Source organism: Acomys russatus, chromosome 20, assembly GCF_903995435.1.
Source record: "Acomys russatus chromosome 20, mAcoRus1.1, whole genome shotgun sequence".
NCBI classification, from domain to species: Eukaryota; Metazoa; Chordata; class Mammalia; order Rodentia; family Muridae; genus Acomys; species Acomys russatus.
The window spans coordinates 5,262,404-5,289,495 of record NC_067156.1 but is presented as its reverse complement, the minus strand read 5'-3'; the positions used below and the strand labels follow the sequence as shown (position 1 = coordinate 5,289,495).

The following is a 27,092-nucleotide window of genomic DNA, read 5'->3' as shown; positions in this document are numbered from 1 at the left end:
AGCTGGGTAGGAGGATGGGAAGTGGAAAGCAGGACTTCCTGGAGAAGAGGAGGAGCCGGGAGTGGACAGCTGATAGAGGAGAACTGAAGGTTGACAGTTGACAGTTGAAGGGAGTTAGAGGAGAGAAGTGGCCCAGGAATGATCAGATTGGCAAGTGCTTAGGATATATGTACGTTATGAGAATTAGAGTAGTTTATGTTAGTTTATTGTTAAAAAGGTAGCAGCTTAGATTCTGGCCAAGTGTAGTGCTTGCAGCTTTGAATTATGTTTCAGTCTCTTTGTATTAGTTACTGGTTTCACAAGCCGAACAGATACATTGTATTTTAACAGTAAGGTTAATTACTAAATAGTATAACAATATACTTCAGTTAGAGTTTAATGTCTTCTTTCTCAGTCCTCAAAATAACCTGTACTCAACCCTTTTATGATGATATGAATAGAAGACACAACGCCTACGTAGTAAGATGAAGAGGGCATCATAGGCACTGTGACACAGCCTCGCCTTCAACTGCCTGAACACAAGCACTACGACTCATTTGATAATTGGGGTGGCTACCAACTGACCAATCAATATGGGGTACCCTATCAATTCTAGACACACTGGACAAAAGGATGATTCACCTGTTGAACATGATTGCACTAGACTTCACCATACTATTCAGAGTGAGACATTGAAAATGTATGGATTATTTCTAGAATTTTACATTTAATATTTTCAGAATACTCCTAACTGCCATAACCTGAAACTATAGAAGCAAATTAGAAATAAAAGACAACTGTAATAATATTTATATATTATGTGTATATATAAACATATAAAGTTCAATAATAGACAAATGTGACCTGCTATCTGCAGTGACAGGCCTAAGAACAGGGACTGGCCAGAAGCAGAGGACAGAGGTAAATAATTTGAAGGGTATATGAAGGTGATACTGGACATGGTTAGTACCGGAATCTAGACTAATATTAAATAGGTTTTTCAAAATCCACTGAAAATATATGTATGATTTATGTCTGGTGTTTACAAATTATATTCAGTAAAATACAATTAAAAACTTTTAATGTATATGGTTGTTTTGCCCGCATGTATGCCTGTGAACGGTATGCGTGTGTGGTACCTATGGAGGCCAGAAGAGGGCACTGATCCACTGGAACTCAAGTTACAGGTGATGAATCCCAAAAGGGTGCTAGGAATCCAACCAGTTTTGTCTCTTTTAGAATGTGTTACAGGCATGGATAGCTGTTTGTTTAGACATTATAATTCTTCACCATCTTTTCCCCTAAAAGTTTACATTCACACATTGGACCAAGTTTTAACTACTGATTTTTTTTCTTTACCTGAAACCGGTGGCTCCATTTTCTTTTATTCTACTGTTCTGAAGAGGTGTTTGAGCTTGAAGAGACAGAATTTTATTTCCAGGCAAAGTAATTTGTTTTATGATAGAAGCTGTAAAAACAAAACAAGAAGGAAAAGGTAGAATGTGAGAGAGAGAGAGAGATAGAATGTGAATCATGTCACATTAGGAAAAATTCAGAACATTTTCAGTAATATGAAATAATCAAAAACTATCTTAAGCTGCTCAGAATTATGTTTGAATTTAAATAGGCTGGTGAATGTAACCCATGCATAAGAAATCATCTTATAAAGATCTCTAGCCAGGCATGGTGGAGCATGCCTTTAATCCCTGCAGGCAGGTCTCCGGGAGTCCAAGGTCAGCCTAGTCTACAAAGAGCTAGTTCCAGGACAGCCAGGGCTGTTACACAGAGAAACTGTCTTGTGTGTGGGGGAGGTGGGGAGGGGGGATTTCTAGATTATGTTTTTATGTAGGCTCTAATTGTCTTTAGAATTAGCATCATTATAAAGTCATGCTCTCAAAAAGCGACTAAAATGTAATATTTTATTATATTGTTATATATTAACACATATTTACTGTTAGAATGTCTTATAAACAGTATTTATTTCAAAACAATGTATACCCCTAAATGTATGTAATGTTTATGTAAACATAACAGCTATCCATCTTCTCTTAAACTTCTCTTATTAGTCAAGTGCAAGCCCTGCCATGCTCCAGAAGCTGAGCGCAGCACGTACATGGAGGAAACTTACTAGCAGGCATTACAGTGCTCACTGTCATCTTCTGCCCACATTTCTGAGTGGTCAATGGTGAGGAATGGGGAATGGTGGTCACCTGGTTTGCGCTGCCTCCTGAAGGCTGCTGGACTACCTGAAACAATGAGAGATGGTTATAGTCACTCAAGAAAGCATGCTTTAGCGATGAACAAGAGCTTCCATTTTTAATAGTTTGCTGTTATCTGTCTATCTACCACAGTAAGAATGCCTCCTTCAAATTTAGATTTTTTATTTTATTGAGACAAGATCTCTAGGATAGGCTCTGAGTCGCGGGGACCCTCCCACCTCAGCTTCCCAATGTTAGGATTTGGGGGTATACTACTACACCTAGTTTAATTTGTATGTAGTCAAGTTATCTTGTTCAAAAGAGAAAAACATTATCACACAAATTAATATTATTTTTACAGAAGAATTCAAATTTAAGGAAAAAAATCTACATTTCATAACTGTTTTTCTTGTTTGTTTGTTTGTTTGTTTGCTTTCCAAGACAGAGTTTCTCTGTGTAGCCTTGGCTGTCCTGAACTCATTTTGAAGACCAGGCTGGCCTCGATCTCAGAGATCCGCCTGGCTGGCTCAGCCTCTCTGAGTGCTAGGATTACAGGCTTTTTTCTTTTCTTTTCTTTCTTCCTTCCTTTTTTTAAGATTTATTTCTTCTTCTTCTTCTTCATCATCATCACTATATACAGTGCTCGGCCTGAATGTACGCCTGCACACCAGAAGAGGGTATCAGATCCCATTATAAATGGTTGTGAGCCACCATTTGGTTGCTGGGAATTGAACTCAGAACCTCTGGAAGGGCAGATCGTGTTCTTAACCTCTGAGCCATCTTTCCAACTTTATGTTTATTTCTTAATTTATCATGGAAGCTTTTAAACACATGCAAAAGTATAGAGAACAAAATGAAACCTTTTATACCACTACCCAGATTAAACAATGATTAATTCTTACATAATCATGTTTCACCTACACCTTTTACCCACTTCCTAATTATTTTAAAACAACCTAAGAAATACCTTCTTATTCATAATATTTCAAAATATGACTACAAAAGAGAAAGACTTTTATATACTATTTTTTTAAATGTCATCCTAAAAACATCAGAAAGTGCTGTTCGCTCAAGTAATGGGTGCAGAAATACAGTAGTGGATGGGGATAAAGGAAGAGAAATTAAAGTGCTAACGAGATTATTACTGTTAGCTTCAAAGAAAAGACAGAAAAGCAGAGTGTCACATTCTCCCTTCAAAGAAGAACAGTCGTCATGTATCTGGGCCAGCTACTGATAGGGAGATAATTACAAGTTCTTAAGTTACTCTGTATTTATTATAAAGAGTGATCGTCTGCCCAAGAGACATGCTTCTGAATAAAAATTTACAAAAACAATTTACTCTATGTTATAATTGTCTATAATTAAAATGTGCAAATCAAATGTGTGCAACTAAAAAAGAAATACAGTAAGCAAGGCATGGTAGCACACATTCCTTAGCACTGAGGAATCTACACACCTTACTGTACAGGACAGTAAGGGCTGCATAGTAAGGGGGGGGGGAGTAATAAGAAACACAAAGCATTCTAGTGTCTCCTTAGAGAGTAAAGAGAATAAAATAATTCAATTGCTATCACTCTTCGAGAATAGAGATCTCCTACCAATAAAATATATAAGAAAGAATGATTCAACTGCCATCATTCTTTGATAAGAGAAAAGTTGTGTGTGTGTGTTTTGTTTTTGAGACAGAGTGTCAAACTACATAGCTTAGGTGGGCTTAAACCGTATGACTCTTCTGCCTCAGCATCCTAAGTAACTAGAGTCATAGACCTGAACCACAAAGTCAGGCTAGAAAAGAACTCTTAAAGAAAAACTGTATCTCAGTGGAGTGGAGATTGTGCATAATCTGAAGTCCCGATAAGGACTCAGGGTTAAAGTTTATTTAGTAATACACCTTATACATTCAGACTGATAACGAAGAAAAGGATCTCCATACTTCTCCCTGTAGCTCTGTTCTTCCATCTCTATAAAATATTCAGTTTACTCTCCAAAATTATCTGCCTTCCTTGAGGAACGATAAAGAGGCTAGAGATTTTTTTAAAAATATACTTTTATTTTATTACACACGTATAAGACAAACTACATACAGCAGGGAGCACCATGTCACAATCATGAGAATAATGAGTTCTATACATGTTACATTCATAGTGACTTGGCCATCTGCATTCGTCTCCTTTGAAGTGTTTTTCCTGTCTTGTTGGGTCTAAGTTTCCGAATGAGATTGAATATCTATCCTATCTCAACTCTAATAGCTTAACTTCTTTATCTTGATCTAAAACGATCTTGTTCCCTATCCAACTAAACTTGGTGGTAAAACTATACTATCTTGTCTTCAATGCCCCTCAGAGACTTGAGAAGGAATAAAACTTAAATTCCTGAGTGAACCAGCAGTGTGGGTTAGCAGCTTCCAAAATGTACAAATTGACTTAAGACAGTTTACTGCCTGACCAGTCACCCAAAACACTTTATATCGTTGGAGCCTCATCTTCAGCTTTCTGGCCTAATATCTCTGCCAGACTTGTTCGCAGGGCAGTAACTATTGAGGACTTGCTTACCCTGACTTGGCAGAGTGCCTCCGCCGACTCTTCCTGCATCTAAGTAGCCCATTTTTAGGCAGATTCTGTTTGTAGCAGGAACGAGGACATTTTGCCCAGTGGCTATTATATTTAGGAACATAGAGGGAAGACAGAAAAAAAGCTAGGGAGAACAGAACAAAAGCTAGATGACTGAACCTACTCCTTAACTCAAGGCTTTAATTGTTACTTATAATGAAGGTTATGTCTAAGTCATGGCTATAGAATTTAGTATATTGATACAAAACATGGGCATGTCAAATACTTGGCAGATTTTTACACAAGAATATATAGCCTAAGGCTAACAGATAGATATGACTCTATCAATATATGAGGTAAAATAATTGAAAAGCCTCAGAGACACACAAAATATGGCATTTAAAGCTGTTCTTACAATCCTAAATTTCTTCGACAAGACAAGTTAACTCCTGACAACACCCAGCCGACCTCAAAGAAGATGATAAGCATCAAAGAGCCTCCTTATGGACATGACTTCAGAGGCCAGGGATTTTTAATTAACTTTCTCATTCTTGAATTTTGCTTGCAAATTCTGTAGGTTTATAATTTTAATTTCATCTGGTAAAATTAATTGTAGAAATTTAAATTTTAAAAATGAACGGACTGAAAATACAATTTTTCTGAAGTAAAATAGTTTTGCTAGTTAAAACTGAAATTTAACTTTTATTCAATTGAATAAAAGTTTTACACAAATATCTAAAAGAAAACTTCAAGCATCAAATTGAGGGACTAGGAGTTAGAGTCCCTGATAAGGAGCTAGGGAGACAGGCCAGGCTAGGTAATAAAGATGATGAACTTCTAAGGGGGCTTCTCTCCCCTGAAGGCCTCAGGCAGATGCACTGACTCAACAAGGTCAAAGCAGGACTCATCCCACAACAGTTGTGAAGCCATCAGACATCCCATCCCTCTTCCCCTGAGTCATAAAGAAGACTCTTCAGAGACTTGAAGCCTCAGCCCTGGAGAACAGACTGGAATCCCAGCTTCCCAGGTTCCCCCTCTACTTTTCTCTCGGTGTGTGTGGTGTGTGTCCTCACCCTCAACAAAAGCCTTTCTTCACCTGCTGATTCTATCTGCTCCTGTTTGTAGTGAATTTTCTCTGCTGCTACCTCCTTCATTGGAGAGTGCTCCTGACTTTCAGTTCTTCAACTGCCAGAAAAAATTAACTAGATCAAAATCCATAGACAGTAAGAAAAATCACCTGATTGTTTCTATACAAAAAAGTTAGGGGTAAAATAATAAGTTTAGTATTTACTTTGAGTACCTAGTTACTACAGACAAAAAGAAGAGCTAGTAAAATTAGCCATTTATAAGAATTGAATTCTTACAGAAACTCCTGGAACTACTAAATAGGTTTGCATTTCAAGTACTTAGTACAAAATAAAAAGCTTACACCTAAAAGAAACTGAACAAGAAGCCGGGCGCAGTGGCACACTCCTGCAATCCCAGCACTCAGAGAGGCAGAGGCAGGTGGATCTCTGTGAGTTCCAGGCCAGCCTGGTCTACAAAGTGAGTCCAGGACAGCCAAGGCTACACAGAGAAACCCTGTCTCAGAAACAAACAAACAAACAAAAACACATATGAAGGCAGAATTTATATATTTTTTAAAGATGTATTTATTTTTTTTAATTAGTATACAGTGCTCTGCCTACATATACACCTTCATACCAGAAGAGAGCATCAGATCACTTTATAGATGGTTGTAAGCCACCATGTAGTTGCTGCAAATTGAACTCAGGAGCCCTGGAAAAGCAATCAGTGCTCTTAACCTCTGAGCTATCTCTCCACCCCAATATTTTTTTAAAAGAATAAAAATAGGAGGAAAAAAAGCACCTTAAGGTTTATCATTAGATTTTCTGTTATACGTTTCATGCAATTCTAATGATTTCCAGTAAATAATATGTCAAACTTATAAGAAATACATCCTTTCAAAATATTATCACCAGCAGCTTTCTGCTTCAGGATTCTAAGAAACAGGCAGTTCTTTCCAGTTAGGTAATTTAGTATATCTAGATTCTTAGTTTTTTTGTTTTTTTCTTTGCCTTTTCTTCATCATAAAATTAGCTTTAAATCCGTAACAGATTAATGATACACTTTTTCTAAAAATCTATGCAAGTGACAAAGTATGATTTTAGGCAATCAAAAAGATTAGCACCGACTTAATAATAATGACCAGTGGAGAAGATTCTGTTTCTACTCAGTTCTGCCAAAGAGAGGCCTTTCCCTGGAGTAGTTCCTCAAATTCTTTGGTTCCCAATCTTACTGCCCTGAACAATATTGAAGAATCATTAATTTTAAGAATGTTTCATTCTGGGGGGTGGCACACAACTTTAATCCCAGCACTCAGGAGGCAGAGGCAAGTGAGGCTCTGTGAGTTTGAGGCCAGCCACTCCATAGTGAGTTCCAGAACGGCTAGGCATACACAGTGGAACCCTGTCTCAAGAAAGAAAGAAAGAAAGAAAGAAAGAAAGAAAGAAAGAAAGAAAGAAAGAAAGAAAGAAAGAAAGAAAGAAAATGTGTTGGAGGTTAGTCTGATGTATTCTGATGCTAATTACTGGCTCCAAGACCCAGTTACTACCCTGGATCTTGTCTCCCTGATTGTCTGAATAAATATAGCTGGGCAAGACAGAAGGAAGGTGCGGAGTGAAGTTTCAAGGGCTTTCAGCAGAGAGAATCTTGGGAAAGAGAGACCACAAGGGAGGACGAGGAGGAAGAAGACAGGATTGGAGGAAAAGGAAAAGGGCCAACGCCATGGGTTAGCGTGGGAAAGGGGCATATGGCTGGGTCTGCGTGGACAAAGACATGAGAACATTAGCAGGTATTTTGGGATCATGGGTTGGAGGTAGCATGAGATGGGGCTGGGAGTTAAAGATAGTTTAGAAGGTAACTATCTGCCACGCTCCAGGTAAAGGCTCGTTCTAATTAAATATAACAGGTTGCCTGTGTTTTCAATGATTGTTAACAGGTTAGAAAATACACCATACTGCCTGAATAAAATAGAAAATTCTGCATGTCTAATAAATAAGTAACTAAAATTCTCTTCTTCTATCAAACGATCTATTGAACATACCAGGAATAAGAAAAAATACCCCTTCACTCTCTCCCTTACTTAATATTTTATTTTTTAATATTAGAAGCAAAAACAAAAGCCACACCCAATGGCACTGGCCTATACCACTAGTTACCTGGTAGGATGAGGCAGAAGGATTGCAAGTTCAAGGTCAACTTGACAACAAGTGAGTGCTTGTTTTAAAAGAAAAGGGAAAAAGGTCCTGGGGGAATGGTTCTGTGAATAGTGCTCCCAGCACAAACATAAAAGCTGAGGACGGGGGCTGGAGAGATGGCTCAGAGGTTAAGAGCATTGACTGCTCTTCCAGAGGTCCTGAGTTCAATTCCCAGCAACCACAGGGTGGCTCACAACTATCCATAATGTGATCTGGTGCCCTCTTCTGGCATGCAGGTAGAGTACTATATACATAATTAATAAATAAATTCTTTTTTTTTTTAATGTGGGGAATAGCAGAGCACAACTATAAATCCAACACTGGAGAAACAGGAGGTATACACTGTAAAGGGGATGGAGAGATAGCGCTGTTGTTAGAAGTGTTTTCTGCTCTTCCAGAGACCCCAAAGTCCATTTTCACACCAGGAGGCTTACAACTGCAGGCAATTCCAGCTCCCACTTCTGGCCACTTCGGGTACCAGAAAACAGATAGCATACATTCACACGCACACACATGCACAAATCTTTTTTAAAAAATAAGATAGAAAGCAATCCAGGAGAAACCCACTGTCAATGTCTGACTTCATACACAAGTGTGCACACACGCACACACACAGGAGAGAAAGAGAGAGAGAGAGAGAGAGAGAGAGAACATGAGACACGAGAGACAGATAGACAGGCAGACACAGAGAAAGTGTCACAAAGGGCTGGGGTTATATAGCTCAATGACAGATAGAACACTTGCCCAGAATATGCAAGGTCCTAGTTTCAATTTTCAATCTTAAAAAAGGTCATCATAATGAGTAAGGTGATTACACCTATGTAATATCTCGCAAAAAATGTTTAGTCTAAATGTAATTCTGAAATAATAACATAAAACAAAGAGACATCCATCAAATAACTAGACCAGGCATTTAAATTATTACGATAATGTAACCTCAACACTTAGGAATTAGAGGGAAGAGAATCTATGTGAGTTCCGTGCATACATGCATGCAGGCAAAACATACACATAAAACAAAAAAGTTTTAAAAAAAGTATTTTTAATAAAAAGAATAATATTGGTAAACTAATAAATATACCGATGTCTCATGTGTGACAAGTTTGGCTATGTTAACTTAAAAATCATCCTTTTCATTAGAGATACACATAGTCACAGAGGAGGGGAAAATCATGTATTCCCAAGATTGCAAACTTAAGGCCAACCTAGGTAACTTAGTCTCAAATTTTAAAATGTTTTAAAAGGCCAATGATGTAACTCAGTGGTAAAATGGTTGCCCAGAATGCTTAAGGCACTCTTCCACAATCCCTAGTTCTGAAACAGAAGAAAGGCAGAAGGAGAAGGCACAGGAAGGGAAGGGACAAATAGTCGTAAAATGTTTGAAATACACAGTCATGACTTCCATAACTCTCAAATGTTCAGTCAGTAAAAACTATGTGTGAGTTTGTCTATGCAACTTTGGAGAGGGAATTTGAACAACTGAGGCTAAAAGGATTTCAATTAGCCAAATCTGGGAAGTATACAAAGTCTTGGAATTTTCTTAATGTCTGAAATTTTTTTGAGTAAGTAAGTGAGGAAGAAATGAAACAGTACTCACTAGCTGCTTGACTGTGACTGCCTGTGGAATGGCAGCTGAGTGTGGAAGGAGGGCACTTGGCTGTGCAACTTTGATCTGGACTGGAGTGCCAATGACAGGTTTGTCAGGTTTGGTCCCAGCAGAGGTACTGACAGGCTTCACAGATGGAAGACAAAGCGGTGCAGCTGATGTTTCTCCAAAAGTTCCTGATGGAAGGGCCAGCGTCACTGCTGCCCCAGACACAGCCGGCTTCTCAGGCTGAAGGGAGGCTGCCGTCATTGTACTTGGAACTGATGTTGGAAGTGGTTTTGAAGTCTGAAGCAGAATAGTTGGAGCTGTTGTATTTCCTGCTGCAGCAGCTGGGGCCACAGAATGCAGTGTCACAACTCCAGTGTTTGCTCCTCCTGGACCAGCAAGTGGACTCAGAGTCTGTTGAACAGATGAAGTTCTGGCTGCTGTTGCTCCAGAGACAAGGACTGGAGAAACTGTACTTGTCACCACAGGAGAAGCTGTTGTCCTTGTGGTACAAGAGGCAATGACCACCTCACCAGAAATTTCCTTAACACAGCTCTCAATGAAGCTCTGGGAGTTAGGAAGAAGCTGTCTTAAGGCAACCACACTCTTCTAGAAACAACAGAGGAAAGGAAGACACAGGTAACTTGTCAATGGTCAACTTGATAAAATAGAACACGGTAGCATACTACTCTCTACTCATCTAAGCTGATAAGCAGATTATTTTTTTAATTTATTTAATTTTATTTTAGTGTGAGGGTGTCAGAACCATTGGAACTGGAATTACAGACAGTTTGTGAGCTGCCATGTGTGGCTGGGAATTGAACCTGGGTCCTTTGGAAGAGCAGTGCTCTTAACCACTGAGCTATCTCTCCAGCCCCATAAGCAGATTATTATTACTTTAGTATGTATAAGATTATAACACAGAAGAATCTAGGCCATTTTGTTGAAACAGTGTAAGTTCTCAAGAAAACCTAATTGGGAAAAAATGTTAAAGTAATGAGAGTTAAACAGACAGTAAAAGTGTGTATTTAGTTGTCTCTTAATCATAATCAGGATTAAGCTGACATGACAAATCCATTGTCTCTATGAAGCATTTAACACCCAAACTCTCTTGGTGATGCCAGGAGATATCAAGTTAAAAAAATGAAAAGAGGATCCACAGGTCCTTAGAAAGCAGATCAGTCAGGCTGTGGTGGTGCATGGCTTTAACTGCAGCACTCAGGAGGAAGAGGCTAGTCTGGTCTACAGAGAAGTTCCAGAACAGGCAGGACTACACAAGGAAACTGTGTCTCAAAGAGAGGAAGGAAAAAAAGCAGATACAAAGCACAAACTCTTCACAGTAACATGTGGTAACTTACAGGTAGTGTGGTCTGACAACAAGTATCAGCCCAAATTCTAAACAAGTAAGTTTGATTTTAAAAAGATTGAATTTAAGCTGGGGTATGGTGGTGCACATTTCTAACATGAGTTCAAGGTTATCTTTGGCTACACAGTTTGAAGCCATTCTAGGATGCATTAGATTCTGTCCAGAAAGAAAGAAAAGAAACAAAGAAGAGAAAAAGAAAAAAGTTAGTGAACTTGCTGGGTGTTGGTGGCGCACGCCTTTAATCCCAGCACTCGGGAGGCAGAGGAAGGTGGGTCACTGTGAGTTCGAGGCCAGCCTGGTCTACAAAGTGAGTCCAGGACAACCAAGGATATACAGAGAAACCCTGTCTCAAACAAACAAACAAACAACAAAAACAACAACAAAAAAGTTAGTGAACTTAGCTAAGATACTAGAGTTCAAAGCCTTAGGTTCAATTCCCAATACTACCAAAACAAAAACAAAAACCCTTTAAGGGGGGGGAGGGGCAATTGTACTAGTACTAATCAAATACTGGCACACATGATACAAAGCGGGCAACACTAGGGGATAGAAAGATTTAAGAAAGGAGAGGAACGAAGATAAGCGAGGAGGGGGAGAGAGTCAACTAAAACTAACAATGTATGGAAAGACACAAACCCAATGCTTGGTGATGAATTTTTGAGACCCTGCTACTGTCATGATCAAAAACCAGTAAGAGTTAGAATGAAGGTCATTAAATAACCTTCTCATTGCCAGGAGTGGGCTACTGCTTCAAGTTGTTGGTCAGAGAGTCCCAAGGTTCCAAAACAATATAAGGAATCACCACTGCTGCTAGTTGCTCACTGGGCCTAAATAATAAGGCCCTATTACTGAGGATGTCCTATGCTAGGGTCATAAAACAAAGAAAAACCAAGTTGAAACTGGGCTGGAAGCTCCAGCCTGTTGGTAACCATCATAGTCCTTAGATGTACTATTTAGGCCACTTGAGAGAAAAGTCAAAGACTTTATGTAGACTCTGTATGTACCAAGACCACCAGCCAGGCAGGAGACACCCACTACGACAACAATGGCAGTTCTGCTATAGAGGTGATCAACCAGCTTCTTTTTGCGATGGTCAGTCATAACTGCAGAGACTAATAGTTGGTCAAAGTGCTAAGGATGAGTAGCTGTTAAAGGCAATGGTGAGACATGTATAGGCCCCTTCAAGGCCCACGGAGTAGCACAGAAGTGGGGGAAAGACTGTTATAGCACCAGAGGAAGGGAGATGGGTGTGGAACATGGATTCCAGCCATGATTATCTTCGCAAGGTCTACATAAAAGAAAAAATAGGGAGAGGATTTAGTAGGGAAAAGGAAGAGAGAATATGGAGAGGGGGATAATGAGAACGAAGGACATATATAAAAGGCATATGGAAACCTATAGATCTCTCAGTTTGAGGACAGCCTGGTCTACAGTGCGAGTTCCAAGACAGCCAGGGCTACGCAGAGAAACACTGCCTCAAAAAACAAATGAACCAGAAAAAGAAGAAAAAAAAAAAACAAACAAACAAACAAAAAACCTGCTAATGAGAAGACTCAGGTTTTGCAGACACCAGGACTGCAAATGGCATTGCTCATGCCACTGAAGGAAAAGGATCTCATGGAGGTTAAACTTGGAGAGCTGCCAAGCTGGATACTGATGGGGAATTTCACCCCCAGTGGGACTGCAGGACCTTCCAGAGAGATTATGACTGCTATTACAACAAGTACATCAACATTAGGAAGGCAGCATCTCAGGGATTACCACAGTGCTGGCAGCCTATGTGGTTTCAGCTACTGCTTTTCTTACAAGGAACTCAAACATGAGTGGCAACAGAAGTACCACTGAAGAGGGGTCATCGTGGAGGGTACTACGTGCCTGAGCATAACTGCCTGCCCCAGTCCATCCATGAAGAATTCAACTGTGACTGAATTTTCATATCCTGAGAACTAGTGTCCAATAAAAGGTGACTGACTTGGGGGGGGGGGGGATAGTCAGACAGACAGAGACAGAGAGATATAGAGATAGAGACAGAGAGATGATTCAGCAGTTAAGAATTTGTAGTAGTTTCCAGAGGACCCCAGTTCAATTCTCAGTATCCACTGGGTGGCTCAAATCACTAGTAACTCCATCTCCAGGGTATGAGAAGGCCACTTTTGACCTCTGAGGGTACCCACACACACATGGTATACTCAAATGGACATATACACAGAAAATAAATCTTTGCAAATAGAGAAAGGGCTGCATCAATTGCTCAGTGGTTAAAAGTATTTATTCTCTTAGAGGCAATCCAAGTTTGGTTCCCAGCCACTCACATGCCAACTTACAATTATCCATAACTCCAGTTATAGTGGTTCTAACACCTTTTGACCTCCTGGGACACCACACACACATATATTGTATTTTTACATACATGCAGACAAAACACTCATAAAATAAAAAAAGAAGACAATTTAAATGGTTCTTGTATTCTCTGAAATAGAAAGGAAATACTACCTGGCATCTATTCTCAAAAGGTCATATAATAACGAATGGACATTATATCATTCATTGTGGCTTCACACTATGGAAAAGTACCAATAGTAGGTACCAATGTGAGACCTCATCTTAAGACCTCTGGGATATGCTATTAATGGGACTGTAGGACCCTTGTCTCTTCTTTTTCTTTCACTTCCAGGCTATGTGATGAGCAGTTGGATTTTTTAATGTATTTTTTAAAAATTTATTAATTCATTCATATTACATCTCAATTATGGCACCAACCAAGAGCAGTTGGATTTTATCACATGCTGTTGTCATGATGTGTTGTCATAGCTAATGCCATAGGCAAGCCAATCACAAAATGGAAACCCTAAAATCTGTGAGCCAAAATATGCCTTTTTCTTTAAAAGTTCATCACCTCAACATTTATTGTTATAATGGAAAGCTGATTGACATCATCTGTCACATAGACAGTCATCAATTTTCCTCCTTCTCCCTCACAGTACATCCAATAGGGGCAAAACATCAATGGACTAAGTAGAACATCACTGCTATGAACAGCACCTACAACGAAAACACCTTAGCAATGTAGGGGCCTTAAAGGTAATGTCTCTACTATCTCAATTAAGTAGGCCAATGCATTCAAACCATGGCCATGGGTCATTTCACAAATAGAACCTCACATTCTAGAATAATCTGCCTAATCCTAGCTATGGCTCTAGATGTACAAAGAGCAAATCTCATTTTATTTATGCTTTAAAAATTAAATACTAGGTAGTTCACTAATTTTTCAATTTTTCCTACCCTAAGGCTAAGTCTCTGGCTAACTAATACTTTCTCAGTTTCTCTGATCCTTCTTATCACAACCTGTATCCACCAATTCAGTCACTCACTCAGAAAGAGTTACTAGTGTTTAAATATCCTCATGACAATAGGGTATTCTCACCACCTTCCCACTCACCCTTCACACACAGAGCACGTCTTCCCTATGAACTGCCTTTTGTCTCCCCTGGACCATTACTCCAACATTCTTAAGAGCCAACTCTTCAGTCTATGACTTCAGTATTTATACAGCAAACTTTTAACTCACTGCATACAGTCCTGAGTCGTTCATGACTTTATAATTTCAAGCCTCTTCAACACACACACACACACACACACACACACACACACACTTACATACACAAAAAACCTAAAAATAAAAATCTTTGATTATATTCCAATATAAACATTAGACAACATCAAGACATCAAGTTACATTCATGAACAGGATATTATTCCTAGAGGGACCAATGGAATGGCTCAGTGGGTAAATGTGTTTGCCACCAAACCTGGCAACCAGACTTCTATACCATGAGGCTCCGTGGGAAAGAAGAAAACCTACTCATACAAGTCCTCTGCCCTCCATGCATGTGATATATGCCCCTCCTCCTACCCAAATATCTAAATGCAAATAAAGTTTTAGTTATTGTTATGCCTGTTTTCTAAACTGTGCAAGTCAATGCTATGAATGCTGCCTTATACTTCATAAAAGTGCTAAGGTTTCTCTCATTAGTTTCTTCATACTGATTTCCATTTAAACAAGTAATTTAACCCAAAAATTTCTCCAAAGAAAAGCATCCCTACCTTAAGAAAAGGAACAAGGTGCGGCTGAGGTGCAGACTTGAGTTCGATATATAGTTTCCTAGTAAACTCTTCTGCTTCAATTTCTGCATCCTAAGGAAGGAGAGAAAGCAGATAGTTTTAGATCAACAAATATTTTAAGAAACAAAACTGGGTACAGTGATAAATGCCTGTGAGCCAGCTACTCAGAATGCTGGCCCAAGAGGATCACTTTAGCCTAGGCCCTGAAGGCCAGCAGAGACTGTAGTAAGCCAGTCTCTTAAAATTAAATGAATTCACAACATAAAAGGTGAGGTACTTAATTCATAATTGTAGACAACATTTTGTTTGTTTGTTTTGAGGCAAGGTTTCTCTGTTTAGGCTTGGCTGTCCTGGAACTCTCTGTAGACCAGGGTGGCCTTGAACTCACAGAGATTCACCTGCCTCTGCCTCCCAAGTGCTGGGAATAAACGCGTGCGCCACCACCTGGCTTACAGGCAAGTTTTTAATAAGTGGTAAATCCCATCTTTACAAGGCCTTTTTATCTCACGTCACCAGAGAACTAAATGAACAATAAGTAATATACATGTCCAACCAGAGAATACAGTGAAGATATTATTGTCTTTATGAAAAAGATTCCCATATACAAAGTGAGAAGAGCTAATTGTGAAACTTTTGTTTCTTCAAATTTTAAATTACCCTAGTAAGCCTAAGATTTAACTTTTGAAATATTATTGCAAATTTGTAATAGTTCTAAAGAAACAATGAACCCTTAATTATTTTCTACTATACACATTTCAGGGATCTTGTGGTGGGAGGGAGAGGGGGGTCACTGTGCTGAGATTTACACTAATAGTGTAAAGTTATCTTAGAACTACTGCTAAGAAGTCAATGACAGATGGAGCCAGTCCTCAGCGTACTGCTGTGCACTTGTGATTAAAAAGAAGGGCTGAAGAGATGGCTCAGCAATTAAAGAGCACTGGCTGCTCCTCCAGGGGAACCCCAGCACCCACAGGGCAGCTCACAACTATCCAACTATCTATCACTCCAGCCTCAGGGGAACAGATGCCCTTTTGTGGTGCATAGACATAGATGTAGGCAAAAAAATAAAAGGAATTTTAAAGAGGAAAATTTTTCACATTAAGACAAAGAGAAAGCCAATTCTATCATATCAGAATGCTTCACTGCAAAATAGTTTAATATTGTGTACCAACATATATCATGTCTACAGCACAACCAAGAAAATAATAGAGGAAAATTGCTGTGCGTGAAGCACTAGCCAAACCAGCAGTGTACTGCCATGCTTGCTTACCTATCTTTCTTTCCTTCCTTCACTTGTACTTGGATATTTGGTAGCCATCTTTCTCAAAAACATAGAATTTGTTATCAATGATTAAAAACTAGAATTCTCACCAGGTGGTGGTGGCACACATCTTTAGTCCCAGCACTTGGGAGGCAGAGATAGGTGGATCTCTAAGAGTTCAAGGCCAGCCTGTTCTACGGAGTGACGAATTCCAGGATAGCCAGGGCTACACAGAAAAACCCTATCTTGAAGAAACTGAATTTCTCAATCTAAAAAATGACAATTCTGGAAAATGTATAACTATTTTTTCTGAAGCTGATAGCGTCCTAGAATTTAAAGCTTTTCTTAAAAGATTGCTGAGGGGACTGGAGAGGAGGCTATGATTTTGGAGCTCAACATTAGCACAACAATCGGGTATAATCTCTCAGGCACCAGTAACCCCAGTGCTATTCGGACAGAAACAAGATTACAGGGCATGCTGGCTGCCAGTCTAGCCAAAAACCATGAACTCTAGGTTCAGTGAGAGATTCTGCCTCAAAGAACAAGAAGCAGAGTGATACAGAAGGATCCCTGGTGCCTCTTCTGGCATCTGTGTACGGCATGTACACAAGTACACGTGCCACCAGCCACACACACAAGGGGGTAGCTGCTATCCGAGGGGCCATCATCTTGGCCAAGCTTCCCATCATCCCTATGAGGAGAGGCTACTAGGGGAACAAGATTGGCAACCCACACACTGTTCCACGCAAGGTGACAGGCCACTGTGGCTCTATTTTGGTGTTTCTCATCCCTACCCCAAGAGGCACTGGCATTGTCTCTGCTCCTGTGCTCAAGAAGCTACTGATGATGGCTGGTATTGATGACTGCTACACATCAGCCAGGGGATGTAGTACCACCCTGGGCAACTTTGCTAATGTCGCTTTTGATGCCATCTCTAAGACCTACATCTACTTGGCACCCGACTCTGCAAAGAAACTGTGTTCACCAAGTCTCCTTATCAGGAATTCACCGATCATCTTGTGAAAACCCACACCAGAGTCTGTTCAGAGGACTCAGGCTCTGGCTGTGGCTACGACATAGGGCTTCTTATACAAGAAAAATAAAGTGAATTAACTCTGTTTTTTTTAAAAAAAAAAAAAAAGAATATCAAGGTATCCCCTACCAAAATATTTGAGATCTGCTGTTTGCTGGTCTTAGATAAATAGATCTTAAACTAAAAAGGATTATTTAATGAGTTTAATAACTTGATATCTGTCTACAAAATATACATAAAAAGATTGGCATAAAAATAACTATTCAAAGCTGGGCGGTAGTGGCACACGCCTTTAATCCCAGCACTCGGGAGGCAAAGGCAGGCAGATCGCTGTGAGTTCGAGGCCAGCCTGGTCTACAAAGTGAGTCCAGGACAGCCAAGGCCACACAGAGAAACCCTGTCTCAAAAAAAAAACAAAAAACAAAAAAAAACCTATTCAAAATATCATGTTTATCTTAGATATGATAAAAATTAAACATATTGCCAGGTGTGGTGGCGCACGTCTTTAATCCCAGCACTTGGGAAGCAGAGGTAGGTGGATCTCTGTGAAGTCAAGGCCAACCTGGTCTAGAAAGTGAGTCTAAGACAAGGGCTGTTACACAGAGCAACCCTGTCTCGAAAAAAATCAAATAAAAAAGCATATTAAAGATTTACTTTTCTTTTTTTTTTTTTTTTTTTAAGATTTACTTTTCTATATGTAGTAATTACAATGTTTTAATAAAGCGAAGTATATTTAACTAATATACTTAAATCTCATTAAAACATCACTATTTCCCATTTAAAACATTTCCTCTGGGCTGTCATTAAATTTGTAAAACTATACACTACCAACTTACCAAAAGTTGTTCCACCAGCTTCTTCACATTCCGCCCCATTTCTGGAGACTGTGATCCACTACATGCTAGTTTTATTAACATTGAAAGGAAGTTTTTACATTTTTTCACATTTTCTAGCACTGCCTGATATAGAAAAATAATCACAAATGTTAGTAAACGGGAATTAGAACATAGCAAGGAACTGTATATAAGATATAAGTGAAAGTTTACCGGAGAAAGACTAGTCTGAGCAGCTACTGAGGTCTCTGCTTTGAGATTGGAGTCATTTGAAGGAGTAGATAATATTCCCAAACCTGGTGGCTTCAGGACAGATACAGTATTCACCGGCTTAGCAGGAGTAACCGTGACAACACTGCTTGGTACAGCCACAGACTGAAATTAAATTAAAGGTTAAATGTATACTGCTATGATACCCCATAGACACTTTACACCGCAAGGACTAGGAATGAACTTTGACCTCGCTGCTTTCAGGTGATGGTCTGAGGCAGGTCTGCGGCTCACGCTCAGCCATCCTTCTACTCTTCATTGTCATCTACCACCATATTAATAACCAGCAAGTTACTTAATCTTCTAACACTGATTCCCAGCTGCAAAAGCAAAAATAGGAATATAATTTACTGTCCCTAGGGTGGTCTATAAAAAACAGTGTCACACAAAAAAGTCCTTAAAATATTAATGAAAATAGATATTAATGGAGCTGGGAAGATGCTGAGTAAGGTATTAAGTTCTGATCTTCAGCACCCACATAAAAGCTGGACATGGTAGTACACCCCAGACATCCCGGGGCTTGTGGGGTGGAGTTAGGTTAATCTCAGGGTGGAAGACTCCTCGCTGGACAGCCATTCTAGGATAAATGGCAAGCTCCAGGCTCAGTGAGAACCTCTAAAACAATAAGGTAGAGAGCAATTGTGGAAAACTTTATTTAACACTCATGCATGCATAAGTGAGCATACAAGACTACACACACATACTCTCTCTCTCTCTCTCTCTCTCTCTTACATTTGCATTCTCTAAAATGTATTTGTAACAGCAAATCTTCATACTTTCTATAAACTTCCTTTTTTTTTTCTTTAGTATGAAACAGTTATCAGCTAATTTTCATAGACTCGGCTATACTAATCTTAAGTACTCCATCAGAGTACGTAAAACAGCATTATAAGAGATGGATGTCTTATTTCCACGCTACAAGGAATTTCATTAACTTCTACATGTATTAGAATGAGGTAGTGTGATTCTAGCACCACCTGCAGGACAGAAAACTTAACATAAAAACTATAAGCTATGGTATGAAATTAGAGAACCACACATAAAGCAACAACTATCTAAAAGTTATATAACCGAAGAAAAATGGGATAGAGTGAATAGTACGCACAGAGGAGACTAAACATTACAACATTATCAAAATGTTTGCATTCTCCTTAAGAAAAGTTTTTTTTTTTTCTTCTGTACAAGTCAAGATAAGTGCGTGGATACCGAAACTTTCCCTTCAGAGAAACTGGTACATATATCAGACAGAATATCCTGGTAAAATGGGAAATAAACTTAAAATATTAATGAATAGTGATTATAACTGATGATGAAATTCTGAGCAAAAGAGGTAAAATTAAGGTCCTGGAGAGATAGCTAAGATTAAGACCACTTGCTGCTCTCCCAGAGGACCTAGGTTCAATTCCCAGCACACAGAAGGTGGCTCACAGCTGTCTCTAACTCTCATTACAGGTGGTTCAACCCTCTCTTCTAGCATCCATAGCAACAGGAACATACATAGTACACATACATATATGCAGGCAATAATTTTTTAAAAGAATAATATTTTAAAAGTTTAAAAATAAAAAAATTTAAAGGAAAAATTGCAACTAATTTTAAAGTAAGAATTACAACTAATATCAGTCCCATTTCATTAGATAAACAGAAAGCTTCAATTTCAGCATCCAAATGAGTTCTTCCCCAGTCTGAACCCTCCACAGTGTCTAGAGACAAGTCCTATGACGTAGCTTCTGAATCCTTCTGAGGACTCTGTGCTTTCAATTTCTGCTCACAAGGGACACATTTCCCTTAGGAGACCAGATACTATAGCTGCCACCCGGCTCTATGTCCACCGAACAGCAAGAAAGATGAGTCTGAACCTTGAGAGGGGTGATTAATTCTCATTATCTGAAAGATGTAGAGTTGCTATCACATAATAGAGGTCCCTGTAGTTTGAATATCGCTTCTAAAACTCATGTTGAAATATAATTGTGATTATAGTGGTATCAAGAAATGAGACCTTGGACTACAGAGATGGATCAGAGGTTAAGAGCACTGGCTGCTCTTCCAAAGGTCCTGAGTTCAATTCCCAGCAAACACATGGTAGCTCACAACCATCTATAATGAGATCTGGTGACCTGTCATGCAGGTATACATGCAGGCAGAAACATTATACTTAATAAGTAAATGAATCTTTAAAAAAAGAAAGAAAAAAAGAAAGAAAGAAATGAGACCGTTAAGAAATGATCAGTACATGAGTACTTTTTGACTGTAGATGGATTAAGGCTGCTATTACAGGAGTGAGGTTCATTCTTAGGAGAAGCACCCTAATAAAAAGGTTAAGTTCAGCTCCGTCACTCTCCTTCTCTATTTTGGCTCTCCTCCTCCTGGGACACCATGCGCTTTTGCTATGATATCTCTGCCATAGGATAAGGCTCTCCCGTATACTGACAACATAATCTTAGACTTCCCATCTCTAGAATTATGAGTCAAACAAACTTCTGTTCGTTGCAAATTATTCAATCTGTGCTATTCTGTTACAAGTGGAGAAAAACAGAAAACCCAGTGTAGGGCAAAAATATATAGTCCACATAAATCCCTAAGAGGGGAAAGCCTACTAATAGGCAACTCTCAAGACCAGCATAGCCAGTAGGCAAGAATGTGAGTAGTATCGGGGCGGGGGCGGGGGGGGAAATGGGAGAACCGACATGTTACTTTTAACCTCTTTGTTTCTACAGGAAAGAAGCCTACTGGCATCCCAGAACAGTTGTCTAAATCATGTATAAATATACATACAAGTGACATAAGATGTAAATTTTAATGAACCCTTGCAAGGAGAGGTTTGTTCTGTCCTGGCTGCTAGAATGCTATTGGATGGCTTTCAGTTATCAGTTCATTAATTTGGCCTCTGCTGCAAAGAAGAGACTTTGCACAAAAGTACAGTTTTCCCAGTAGAGTCCAATAAAGCTTGGTAGACAATGTTGACTCACAGGAGGACAACGCTGACGAGATATATATGCTCCAGTGTTCTTCATTAGGTTGGCCGAAACCTTTATCAACTTTGAATCTAGGTTGAATTTATTCTTCTCTTTACAAGTATTGATTCCTAACAAATAACGTATCTACCAAATTCTTATTTAGCACCTCCTTCTGCAGACTGCAATACATGGTTATTAGATGTATTTATATTACTTAACATACTATGCAATGAATGTCTGATAATAACAGATAGCATGTTCTCTTATTTCTGCTTCTCCAACAGTTCACAGTCTAATAAGCATCATCATATATTATATGCCTTCAACAACACACAGATACTTAAATATCTGGCAAGAAATAATTGAATAATAGTGAGCAAACAGCCAGTATGCGCACACACACACACACACACACACACACACACACACACACACACACACCCCACTTACTTGTCCTGAGGAAGTACTGGAGACAGTGGTTGCCACAGTAGTTCCTATCTGTGTCAAATTTTTAACAGGCGCCACTGTTACTGTCTTCATTAATTGTGAGCTAGAATTCTTGGGGAAAAGGAAAAGATGACATAGTTATCGATACTAGTCATTTTGTTTATTTACTTATTATTCTTTAAGAAAAAGTCGCACTATGCAGCCTTGGCTGGTCTAGACCTCAATACACAGACCAAGTTGTCCTGGAACCCACAGGGTTCTACCTGTCTCTGCCTTAAGGAACATGTAACCAAACACCATTAATATTAGTCATTTTAAATCACCAGTATTGAAGGCAAAGTAAAAAGACTTTTAGCAAGTTTATTTGGTATACACTGTATCTTATGAACATCCTATACTATCAGCTTAACTGGTGAGTTGGTTAGCTGACATTTCTTAAAAGAAGGCAACTGATTCATAAAATAACCTTTTCTTTTATGTTAATTTTCCAATTAAGTAAGTTCTACAACATTGAGCAATAAAAATCTTCAACTTGGGCCAGAGAATAAACATCTTGCCATACAGTCTAACAATATGATTATGAGCACCAGAACCCATGGTGAAAAGACAGAACTGAGTCCTAACAGTGGTCCTCTGCCCTCCTCATAAGCACTGTAGCATATATGCACCCACACTCATACACACAATAATAAGAAAGTAAAAAATAAAATCTTAAACTTGATTTGTCATACAGAAAAGACTCTTATTTAATATTTAATTATAAACAAAAAATCTGTTAACCCATAGCTAAGCCAAATTAGAAGGAAAATGGAATACTGACAGAGAAAATAACTAATTGAGCAACCAGTATCAAAATTGGAAGTAGGACAAGCAAGATGATAATGACAAGCAAGTCTGATGATCTGAGTTCCATCCTGATAAAAGAAGTGACTTCTGAAAGTTGCTCTCTGACATCCACAAGGGCAGCCATGGCATGCACACTACCCCCCCCACACACACACAAAACAAACACATATAACGGTAAGGTAAAAGGAGAAAAGGAAGGAGGAAAAGAGGAAGGAAGACAGTCAACCTTTGACATTGGATGTCACCTCAGTTACTCTCTCTCTCACTGAACCTGAAGCGGCTGAGTTTGGCTCCACCAACGGCCAGCAAGCCCTGGGAACCCTCTTCACTTTGGTGCTATACTTACCGGTGCACCTTGCATACAGTGAGTGGTGGAGATCAAACCCAAATCCTCAGGCTTGGGCTACAAGTACTTTACCAACTAAATACATCCCTAACACCCGCACTTTCCAGTTAAATAAAAATGTTCATAAGAATATTTTTTAAAAAATCATTGACACAAACTAAATTTCAATTACATATAAACACCTACATAAAAGTTACTTCAAACAAGGCAAAACTAATGAAATATTAAAACAGATTGCTGTATTACATAGAAGTAACTTCTATAATGTATGGATGAAAACAAATACTATAAAAAGCAGTCTTACTAACTACAAATTTAAAATGAAAGAGATGAAGAGACGGATCACGCAGTAAAGTGCTTGTTTCATAAGCATGAAGACCTGAGTTCAGACCCCAACACCATGTAAAAGTAAAAATAAAACAAAATAGGTGAGGGGTTGCTGGGGGAGGCATTGACAGGAGTATCCTGGGAGGTTGCTGATCATCTGTGACTTCCAGGTTCAATGAAAAACCTGCCTCAGAAAAAAAAACTGAAGAGCAACTAAGGAAGATAGACAGTGAGTATCAGCCTCTGTCCTGCATACGCACAGGAGCACACATGCAGGCACATAGCCACACACATATAGCATACGCACAGGAACACACTTGCAGGAACACAGCCACACACATATTGCATACGCACAGGAACACACATGCAGGCACACAGCCACACACATATTGCATACGCACAGGAACACACATGCAGGCACACAGCCACACACATATTGCATACGCACAGGAACACACATGCAGGCACACAGCCACACACATATAGCATACGCACAGGAACACACATGCAGGCACACAGCCACACACATATTGCATACGCACAGGAACACACATGCAGGCACACAGCCACACACATATAGCATACACACAGGAACACACATGCAGGCACACAGCCACACACATATAGCATACGCACAGGAACACACATGCAGGCACACAGCCACACACATATTGCATACGCACAGGAACACACATGCAGGCACACAGCCACACACATATAGCATACGCACAGGAACACACATGCAGGCACACAGCCACACACATATTGCATACGCACAGGAGCACACATGCAGGCACACAGCCACACACATATAGCATACACACAGGAACACACATGCAGGCACACAGCCACACACATATAGCATACACACAGGAACACACATGCAGGCACACAGCCACACACATATTGCATACGCACAGGAACACACATGCAGGCACACAGCCACACACATATAGCATACGCACAGGAACACACATGCAGGCACACAGCCACACACATATTGCATACGCACAGGAACACACATGCAGGCACACAGCCACACACATATTGCATACGCACAGGAACACACATGCAGGCACACAGCCACACACATATAGCATACGCACAGGAACACACATGCAGGCACACAGCCACACACATATAGCATACGCACAGGAACACACATGCAGGCACACAGCCACACACATATAGCATACGCACAGGAACACACATGCAGGCACACAGCCACACACATATTGCATACGCACAGGAACACACATGCAGGCACACAGCCACACACATATTGCATACGCACAGGAACACACATGCAGGCACACAGCCACACACATATTGCATACGCACAGGAACACACATGCAGGCACACAGCCACACACATATTGCATACGCACAGGAACACACATGCAGGCACACAGCCACACACATATCCCAAAACATCTCTTATTTTCTTTCAGCAGAGGCACATTGCCCCCTTTGAACATTTCCTTTAAGGACAATAAAAATCACTGAGTATGAAGGTACAACTTTCATTATTTTAGAATTACCAAGTATCAAAAAACTAAATTGGCACTTAATTTTAAAGTTGAGCAAAATCATCTTAAAATTTTATTGGCAAACATGTACATGTTTATATGAAGACAGTGGCTGAAAACCAAGTAGATTAAGGTAGATTACCGGCACCGTACAGATCTTGACTGTTTGAGGGTTTGCTGGTAATGCTGGCCTTGGAGTTAAGTTACTTGTGGTCTTGGCTCCTGTTACAGCTTGCTGAGGAGATAACAGCATCAACTGACCACTGTTACTTTTGATCAAAACTGTACCTATAATTAAAAGAAAAACAACTGTTGACTCTGAAGCTGATAAATAAAACACAAGCATCACATATTTTTGTTTCAACACTGGGAAATGTTTGGAATAAATGCTTAATATATAATCAGCTTCATGTTCACTAATTACCATAAAATGGTAAAATATCTTAATTCAAAGCTATTTAAGATGAAGTGCAACACATACCTGTAATTCTAAGACTAGGAAGCTGACCCAAAGGAATTCAGGCTCAAGACCAAATGGCAGTACACAGTAAGAACCTGACTTAAAAAAAAAAAAAAAAAGAGCTAACCAAAATATTTTAAAATCAGCTGGGCGGTGGTGGTGCACGCCTTTAATCCCAGTACTTAGGACACAGAGGCAGGCGGATCACTGTGAGTTCAAGGCCAACCTGGTCTACAAAGTGAGCCCAGGACAGCCAAGAAACCCTGTCTTGGGGAAACAAAAAATTTAAATCTAAGCAGATGCTCTCAAAGTAGGCAAAGTGCTTTTCCTTAGTGATACTGGCACTACAATACTATATAAAGATGCACAGGGGGCTGGGGAAATGTCTCAGAGTATGTGCTCTTCTTCGAGAGGACTGGCATTCTGCTCCCAGCACCCATAGGCTTTCCCAGACCATCTTTACCCTGAAACTATGACATCATTCAATATGCTCCCAAATTCAAAGCATTCTGAGCCTGACACTGTTATAGTAAAAACTGGAATCTAGCGATGGGCATGGTAATCCCAGAACTCGGAGGCAGAAGCTGGCATAACTCTGTGAGTTCGAAGCCAGCCTTGTCTACAAAGAGAGTTTTAGGACAACCAAGAAACTGTCTTGAAAAACAAGCAAAGGAATCTATCTTACGTAAAGACATTCCATTGTCCCGTAACAGTTAAGTTAATTCCAATGGCTGGATTAAGGATCTGGTAAGAGACAGGTTCACCATAAGATAACGTACTTTTCCTTCCCAGAATTCCCACTCCCTAGTGCAATCCCTCAGCTGCCACACTAAGAATTGTTAGACTCCAAGGACTTAACTCCAGCTCTTTTACAAGGTATATCTCCATCTTCTGTGGGGAAGACAACAGTATCTCAGGTCTACACAGTATCCTGCTCCGATAGTAACAATGTCACTCAAAGAGAAGTGTGTGACAGGCTAGCCCCCCTAAGTATCTCTTTAGATGAACTGATCCCCCCAAATGCTAAATTTTTATTAAAATATTATGATATACAAAAATAAATCCACTTAGCCAGGCAATGGTATCATGAAACATACATAGACATGTTTTAGAACATATATGGTATGAAAGGTAGGGACTAACCCAATCTTAACTAGTTTTAGGCACATACACAATAAAGCAAACTATGTTTCGAGTGAACTCTAAAGAATCCCCTATTTACCTGCCTATGCCTACGCGAAATTGGGTGTGTATATAATTAAAAGTAGATTCATTGGGCTAAATAATTTGTTTTGTTTTGCTTTGTTTTGTTGGTGTGGGGGGGCAGGTTGTTGTTGGTTTAGTTTTTAGTTTTGGTTTTTCGAGAAAGGGTTTTTCTCAACGTAGCCTTGTCTGTCTTGGACTCGATTTGTAAACCAGGATACCCTGGAACTCACAGAGCTCCACCTGCGTCTGCCTCCCCAAATGCTGGGAATACAGGTGTGCACCACTGTGCCCTGCTGTGCTGAATATTTTTATGTCAACTTTACACAAGCTAAAGTCATCTGAAAGGAGAAAACTTCAATTAAGAAAATGCCTCCATAAGATGGTGCTGTAAGCGAGCCTGTAAGGCATGTTTTCAATGAGAGTCCAACCCTTTGTGTTTGTTGCCATCCCTGGGCTGGTGGTCCTGGGATCTGTAAGAAGTCAGGCTGAGCAACACATGGAGAGCAAGCCAG

General features: G+C 39.6%; 1 protein-coding gene and 1 pseudogene across 1 annotated transcript in view; one reads left to right on the top strand and one right to left on the bottom strand.

The window, feature by feature from the left end:
- The window catches only part of Taf4b (TATA-box binding protein associated factor 4b), a 103,941-nt gene that overhangs the window by 60,755 nt on the left and 16,094 nt on the right, over positions 1–27,092 (bottom strand). Inside the window, exons 2-9 of the mRNA XM_051163179.1 lie at positions 25,057–25,202; positions 21,870–21,977; positions 18,406–18,567; positions 18,196–18,318; positions 15,048–15,137; positions 9,584–10,186; positions 2,093–2,225; positions 1,339–1,447 (exon numbers count right to left, since the gene is read on the bottom strand). Of these exons, the coding sequence (XP_051019136.1) occupies positions 1,339–1,447; positions 2,093–2,225; positions 9,584–10,186; positions 15,048–15,137; positions 18,196–18,318; positions 18,406–18,567; positions 21,870–21,977; positions 25,057–25,202 (1,474 nt within the window). The remainder of the gene's footprint in view (positions 1–1,338; positions 1,448–2,092; positions 2,226–9,583; positions 10,187–15,047; positions 15,138–18,195; positions 18,319–18,405; positions 18,568–21,869; positions 21,978–25,056; positions 25,203–27,092) is intronic.
- On the top strand, positions 12,506–12,788 carry LOC127204226 (ATP synthase subunit f, mitochondrial-like; annotated as a pseudogene).